The 7,625-nt window shown below is 36.9% G+C and overlaps 1 protein-coding gene across 2 annotated transcripts; it reads left to right on the top strand.

The window, feature by feature from the left end:
• The first annotated feature begins 2,290 nt into the window (after positions 1-2,290).
• On the top strand, positions 2,291-5,607 carry LOC104230074 (uncharacterized). Of its 2 annotated transcripts, none has more exons than XM_070160267.1 (5): positions 2,291-2,526; positions 2,676-2,801; positions 2,951-3,013; positions 3,781-4,395; positions 5,072-5,607. In XM_070160267.1, exons 1-5 carry the CDS (start codon positions 2,362-2,364, stop codon positions 5,333-5,335), a joined length of 1,233 nt encoding a protein of 410 aa, XP_070016368.1. In that variant the 5' UTR covers positions 2,291-2,361; the 3' UTR covers positions 5,336-5,607. The 2 variants fall into 2 exon arrangements, with proteins under 2 accessions (XP_070016368.1, XP_070016367.1); XM_070160266.1 differs by having other exon boundaries at positions 5,066-5,607.
• Positions 5,608-7,625: the final 2,018 nt, after the last annotated feature.

The following is a 7,625-nucleotide window of genomic DNA, read 5'->3' as shown; positions in this document are numbered from 1 at the left end:
ATTCACCCATATATGTTGCTTGTTGTCCCTCTCACGGACAGTTACAGAGGATGTTGAGTCCACCGTAATGGCAAAAGGAACTCCAAGTTCATATGTTCTTGTTACCTTTTCCCTATTGATGTACCTATATCATAAAATTATCAGGTCCATGAGCATCAACATTTAATCAAATAGCAACATAACATACTATTGGTGCTTTGCTTTGCAGCATATTCTAGCTAAACTCATATGTACAGACTTGACCAAGGTTATTGTGGCACCTAAGGAAATTTCACATCGACAAAAAATGGGAGAGATGCTGGGTATATAAGTATACTGGTCTTAGACTTTAATGACACATTTTAAAGCCGTGTGAGTCTAGGCACAAAGCGGACAATATCACTAGTAGGCTGGGCTGTTACATATGGCATCAGAGCCTCTCCATATGCAACTTGAACATTGGTGGGGCAAACCTCAGCAAGGACGCGGAGTCCCTAAGGGAGGGTATATGTAACACCCTAGGCGAATCCCACATCAACAAAATACGGAAGTGATGCGGGGTATATAAGTAGACATGTCTTAGACTCTACTGACGCATCTTAAATCCATATGGGTCTAGGCCCAAAACAGACAATATCACCAGTCTGGTATATTACATATGGTATCAGAGCTGCGTGCAACCTTGAACGGTGGTGGGGCAACCTCAGCGAGGACGTTGAGTCCCTAAGGAAGGGCGTATATGTGACACCCTATGCGATCACGGGAGTGATGCTGGGTATATAAGTAGACAGTTCTTAGACTCTAGTGATGCATTTTAAAGTCATGTGGGTCTCCCAAAGCGAATAATATCATTAGTAGGCTAGGCTGTTGCAGTTATCAAGTAACGTGAATGCTGATACTTAGTATGCCAACAAAAATGCTGATACTTTCTGGGTCGAATTTTGGTGGTTGAAAAAGAAGTATTATAGTCTCTTTGTACGTTAGGAACAAAATTGCTTTTATTGATGGTAGTTTACCTAAACCTCCTGACAATTCTCTTGAGTCTTAACAATGGGATAGATTTAAACAACATGGTAATTTCCTGGTTAACAAGTTCTTATCTCCTTACATTGCGGACAATGTTCAATACTCATAAACAACTGAAGAGACATGGAGACGATTAAATAAAAGATATGGGACTGCAAATGGAACTATCAAGTTCTTGAAATTAAGAAAGAACTTGCCTCTACCTGTCAGGGTTCTTTTGACATTGCGTTATACTTTAACAAATTAAAGAAATTGTGGGATGAATCGAGAGACATTCGTACAAATCATGGCAATAGTTATACCTGTGATGCAAAAGCTAGTATTCTTAAAGAGCAGGAAGAAGATAGACTTCATTAGTTCCTTATGGGACTGAATGAAATCTATGCCAGTGTTAGGAGCTATTTGCTCATGATGCAGCCACCTCTAACACTTGACAGTGCCTATAATATACTACTTGAAGATGAAAGGCACAGACAAATCAAGTTCAATTCTCAATTTGGTCCTGATTCAGCTGCTTTCACGGCCAAAGTCAATTCCAAATTTCCAATCATCACTTTGGTCCCAACATCAACTATAAGCCTCCTGCCCCCAATTCCCAGAGACAATATGTTCAAAGAGTGAATTTTGATCAAGCAAGGGGTTATTTGCTCTGCAAGTATTGTAAGAAACAGGGGTAGAGCTAAAGTGTCGGGAGCAGGTTCGGCCGAACCCAATAGCTTTGGTTCGAACCATGTATTTATCTTTAAAAATCTATTGAATATGTATAAATTATTATTTAATTTGAAACCCAGTAAAGGATTAAAATTCCGAACTCATAAGCTTGAAATCCTGGCTCCGCCTCTGATAAGAAGAATGGGCACCTAATTAGTGCTACATACTTTAAACCTATGAACAACATATTACTTTGAAATCCTGGATCGCTGGACTACCTCACTCAACTACGTTAAGAGTATTCAAATATAATAAATAGCCATATAAAAAGAATATTTGATATATATATATATATATATATATATATATATATATATATATATACAATATAATTTTTTGACAAAAGGGTGTTTGCTTGACTAGTCCGCTAATTTTATATTTTGACCGAAAATAACTCGAGAATTAAGAAAACGTTGTCTCTAGTGAGTATAAATATCGTGTTAAGATAACCATAGCGGACTAGAAAATAATAATAACGACTTAAAACACACGAACAAAATGACGCGAGTCGGAATAGTACTATATAAGTAGAAATAAATTCAACTTTAATTTCTTCATTGAACTTCAACGGTACTCCATTATAGCATCAGAAAAATCTCCTCCAAAATCCTATTCTCCCGTGCTTCCCGCCAAAAAAGAGAGACGATGAAAGGTCGCCGGCGACGATCTCTGGCGCCAACTTCATCTCCGACTCCTTCTCCGTCAATCGGCGATCTCCGTGTTAAGTTCTCGCGGATCGTGTCGCAGCACGAGCAACTCAAAATCGCCTTCAATCAGCTCGATTTTCAGATCCGAACTGGCTTGCAGGAAGTACGTACAAATTCTTCAAACTCGTACTTAAATTTTAATATTAGAATATATTTACATTCGATCTCTCAAAACATGAAGAAAATGGAGAGTTGTGGATTTTAGGTTTAAATCTGGTTTTAATGCCTGATTTTTTATGTTTTAATTTGAAGGCGGCAGACGTCTTTGAATCATTAGCTAATCCGCTGATGAAGCTCGTAGGACTGAAGACTGTTGAAATGGCTGAGGAAGGAAAATTTAGTACCGTTGTCGTCGATTATAATCATTTTTGTGCCGATGTACTCTACTATCAAACTCTTATACTCTGTTATCTCCGTGTGTTTAATCAGATATCTAAATTCTAATTGAGCGAGTTGATAATCGTGAAGATATTAAACTCCTAAGCATATACAGTCGTTCAATTATATGTTAACTTTTTTGGTGACAGGACTTTAATAGAAACGAGAATGGAGCTGAAACGATGGTGAGAAACGAAGCAAGCGAAATTGAGGTAACAAGTAACACGTTTTGAGCTTGTGCATGCGTTAATAATGTCATATTCACTTCTCGTTTTATGACTGTATTCCACTGAACATGAAGCTTCAGATGTTAGTTCAATTTATGTATTATGTTATTCGTAGTGGTGGAAACCTAGTCTTGATAGAGAAAATATCAAAGTATAAAATTTGTATAGTTAAATGATTATGAAGTTTTGAAACTTGTGAGAGTTGTAATAGTCTCGACCATTTTGGAACATTTGAGTGTCGCTTAAGTTAGAATAGGAGTATGTGTGCATGATAATATGCATATATCCGTCCGTAATTGAACTGTGAAACTAAATTGAAGAGCCAATGTTTTGCAGCAGCTATGAGTGTATCAACCAAGTGGATGGATATTATTTTCATTCGAATGACAAAAGCATGAAATCAGAAAGTGAAATTTGAAGTAATATCTATGCTCCATTTAGATCCGAATTCTACCTTTTACTCTGTGTTCGTGTATCCCAATATCTTATTATCTTTTGGTGGTAGAGACAATGTTAGCAAGTGTTCAACATGGAGGTCTAAGCTGAGTTTATAGTAAGGTAGATGGGCTATATACAACCAGATGGATGAGTACTTCAAGATGTTGGCAAATATACTACTTGTATCATGCTTCATGAATAACACGACTTAATGAATTGGTGGGATTGGCTGACTGTTTAAAAGATTCACATGAATTAGCACATAAATTGTTTGAATCTAGATGTGAACTAGGTTTGTCAATCTGCAAATGCAGGAAGAAGGCTATATGAATAGAGCCAAAACAGTTGGCAAAGAGTTAATTCAGAAACAAGAGATGCAGCTAAAACATTTGATCCATTTGCTAAGACAAGTTGAAGCCCAGGTAAATTCAAGCCAAACCAACATTCTTCAGACCCTCAGTGACCATCAAACTTCCATACATAATGTTTTCAAGAAAGCTGTGGCATATGTTTCTGCCATTCACCAGAGAGGCGAAAACGATAGCACTTCTGTGATCACAATTCAACTTCTGAAATACATATTTCGTCTTGTTGTTGCTACACTGAGCTCGGTAGAGTCTGGAGTGGACAACCTAGCGGATGAGCTAGCTAGAAAAATGTGTAGTCCAATGGTCGACTATGTGAAGGGTCTTAACCTCGAAATCAGATCAGGAAGATGCCATCACCTATTGAGCATAGTGGAAGAGATGGGAGGAGCAATGAGAACAGGGAGGATCGAGTTGGAGGAAGCGAGGAAGAAAGCAAGAGTTGCAGAACATACTAGACTTGATGCATTGCACAAGTTGATGAAATTAGAAGAAATGGCAAGGAAGCACCAGTTCCTCTTGGAAGCCAAGAACGGATCAAAGGAACAATTTGAACATGAGAAGGTATTCTTCATACTTGATTAATTTACTGCAAATTCACTTGAAGCTAACCATGTTTTGGCCTGAGGAAAATGTGTTGGCAAGGAGTGCATTGTCTCTCAGAGGCCTTGCTGGTGGATGAATTGAATCTACCTGGCCCATACTGCATACGCTGAGAAATCCAGCGACTCTGAGTTTCTGTCGCTGTTTGGTCTTTTTATACTAAAACCTTTTAAAGTCATTAGCTTCTTGATATATCTTCCGTTATTATTTAGGAAATTATGATGATCATTTTTCCAATTAACGACTTCAATGACTGTTTGGGTTACATGCTTGTCAAGATGCATATATGCTTATGAAGAAATAGTGAATGCAAAATTTCAATTTGGAAGAAATTATCTGAGACACCAGTCATTCACTTACGAATGCTTTTTTTGCCTTGTGGTTAGACATCCTGCTGCATTACATACAACTTTTCATTTCCCCATTCTTGCTAACTTTTGTGGGATTGTAGCATCATGGGGATCCAAATTGTCATTTTTTTAATTTTAAATGTCAAATGCATATTACTGTAAAAGGGTTCAGATAGGAGCTGCATTCGGGAAATATCTTCTCATCTGTTCATATTCTAAATCTTTTAGTGCTACTGACTGCTATTACTTGTAAGTTGTTTATCGTGAAGCTTGTTGTGAAGGACCAGGATCATGCTAAAGAGGACAAACTACTGTGGGAGTTGCTAAAAAAGAAGAGAAAATTGGGCATGGGAAACGGGAGCAGTAAACCATGTGGCCTTGCACTGAGCCAGTTGAGTCCACAAACCCCACGATTGGTTCCCTCCTCTTCACCTACATGCAGTTCAAATGGGCACCATTTGCTTCCCAAGATACCCCTGGGTTCCTCACCTTCGGTGACATATCCGCAACGTAAACCTCAGAAGAAGATTACATCCGGATTTCGTACTTAAACTTTTATCATATGGAATTAGGCTGTGGCTCGGTTTTGGTAGCTATACTTTGATAACCTCTTTTATTTTTACTGCGAGGGGCTTCATTAGTTTCCAATTCTTGCATTTTGTTATTCCATCATGTTGACAGTATAAAAGTAACTTCAGTGTGCATTCACTGATTAAATTTTCCAAACCAAGAAAATATCCTCTGTTGTACAAATGCATCCACTGCTATGTCCCAATTGCAGTATTATATGAGTAAGAGAAACATAGGTGTTATTTTTAAGAAAGCAGTATGGTTTATAGTTTAAACAATAGTAGTGGAAATGCAGTTGCAGTAAATGACATGCCACCTGATTATCACATATACTGACATAAATAAGCAATCCATGTACCTAGTCAGTTCAATATGATAAAATTTCTAGATGAGTTAGTTCAAAAAGATCTTTCAAGAGGTTAGCTTAGCAACTAAGGAGATGTTAGAAATCTAGTTAGACTCCTCTTCCCATTCTTTTTTTACTTGAACTTTTGTTGTTCTCCTGTTTGTGAAAGCATATAGCACGTATTCATCCGGATTGTGTATCTTACTGTCCCATATTTCCCATTTACTGACACTACTCTCTAATAAACATTGAGCTTGCACGGTTAGCCACTAATAACACATGTATTTACTTTTAAGTCATTGTTTAAAATGTCTTTAGTTTTTAGCAATTGTTTTAATAAACTTTAACTGCCCGGACGAAAATACTCTTCTGCTCATGTCCTTAACTTTTGAATTTAACTTCAGGACTACATGTCCTTAACTTTTGAACCTGTAACTCTAAGTTCAGGACTTCAGGACTACATGTCCTTAACTTTTGAACTTAACTTCAGGACTACATGTTCTTAACTTTTGAGCTTGTAACTGTAAGTTCAGGACCAAGTGTCCTTAATTTTTGAGCTTGTAGTCTAAGTTCAGGACGTATTGTCCTTAACTTTTGGGCTTCTTAGGCTAAGTTCATGACCTGTTGACCTTAACTTTTGAACTTCTTAGCCTAAGTTCAGAATTTCAGGACCTATTATCCTTAACTTTTGAACTTGTAACTGTAAGTTCAGGACCTATTGTCCTTAACTTTTGAGCTTGTTTTTGTTGGTTTGGTGTATGGTAATTCAGCCTATTTGGAAGAAGAGAGAATTGCTGTGTTGCATATCAAAGCAGCCCTTAAAACTCATTACTACCGTTTTTCCACTTGGGTTGATAATAAGAAAAGTGATTGCTGTAAATGGGAAGATGTAAAGTGTAGTAACAGTACTACCATGCAAGTAATTGAACTCTCTGTCAATGGTTTGACAGACCCAAAACCGAATAGACGATATTTCAATGCGTCTATGTTTCTGCCAATTAAAAATCTTTATTGGCAAATCCGTTGCTTGCTTGTATCTGATTTCACTGCAATAATAACTCAAATTCTAGTCATTCAATAAGGTTTGCACTAACTTTTGCTTTTTTCCTTTTGTTTCTCTTTTTCTCTCAAATCGTATAGATTCACAGTGGGATTAGTGATGTTATTTAGAGGTGTAAAGGCAAACGAGCATTGTAGTTGGTGTTGTTATTTAAGTTGTTTGCGTACGTCAAGATGGAGCTGTGATAACTAAGAGATTTTCTCTAACGTGAAAGAGACAGAAGAAAGGGTAACACAGTCTTTTCATATTAATTTTAATAGATTAATGGTTACTATTGCTAAGCTTTAAAAATGCTGGACAAAAAGTAAATACCACTTTAAAAAGTGGCTACCCGTACAGTTTTTACTCAACTTTTTCTTTCTTTTGAAACAAAATTGGGCTGTTATAATTGTTTATCCATATGGTCCACTAAGACCAAGTTTGGGGTTTTTGGACTGCTCTTAAGGTTTGGGCCTTCATTAAAACCCATCCACGGGATGGGCACAAATTTCCATATATCCACCATAAAAAGTAGAGATCGGAGTAGAATTTCTGAATTAAGAAGCTGAAAGATAGATTGCCACAAGAGATGGACCTTGATGGCAGCCCTTGTTGTAGTATAAAGACTCGAAATGCGTATTGAATAGTGGGAAATTGGTCTTCTGTGTATAAAGGAATTATAAGTTGGGTACACAGTAGGTGCAATAAAGGATTTAAATTATATAGTAGCTTGATAACATAATTTAATTTTTCATCATTGTTGTAATTTAACAGATTGTTATACATGACCTACCATTTTTTTTTAGCTTATCACCTCATTCTTAATAAAGATATAGTTACATGTAGTTATCTTCTAAACAATCTAACAATGTAAAAAAATATTACA

The sequence above is a fragment of the Nicotiana sylvestris genome, chromosome 10 (genome assembly GCF_000393655.2).
Source record: "Nicotiana sylvestris chromosome 10, ASM39365v2, whole genome shotgun sequence".
In the NCBI taxonomy this organism is placed as follows: Eukaryota; Viridiplantae; Streptophyta; class Magnoliopsida; order Solanales; family Solanaceae; genus Nicotiana; species Nicotiana sylvestris.
The sequence above is the reverse complement of the archived record's forward strand: the minus strand, read 5'-3'. Positions and strand labels throughout refer to the sequence as shown.

Bases quoted from the DNA above. Each gene is read 5' to 3' on its own strand.
- LOC104230074 (XM_070160266.1), top strand. From the start codon at position 2,362: ATGAAAGGTCGCCGGCGACGATCTCTGGCGCCAACTTCATCTCCGACT. The intron at 3,014-3,780 runs GTAACAAGTAAC...CTGCAAATGCAG, and splicing joins ACGAAGCAAGCGAAATTGAG to GAAGAAGGCTATATGAATAG. The intron at 4,396-5,065 runs GTATTCTTCATA...CTTGTTGTGAAG, and splicing joins AACAATTTGAACATGAGAAG to GACCAGGATCATGCTAAAGA.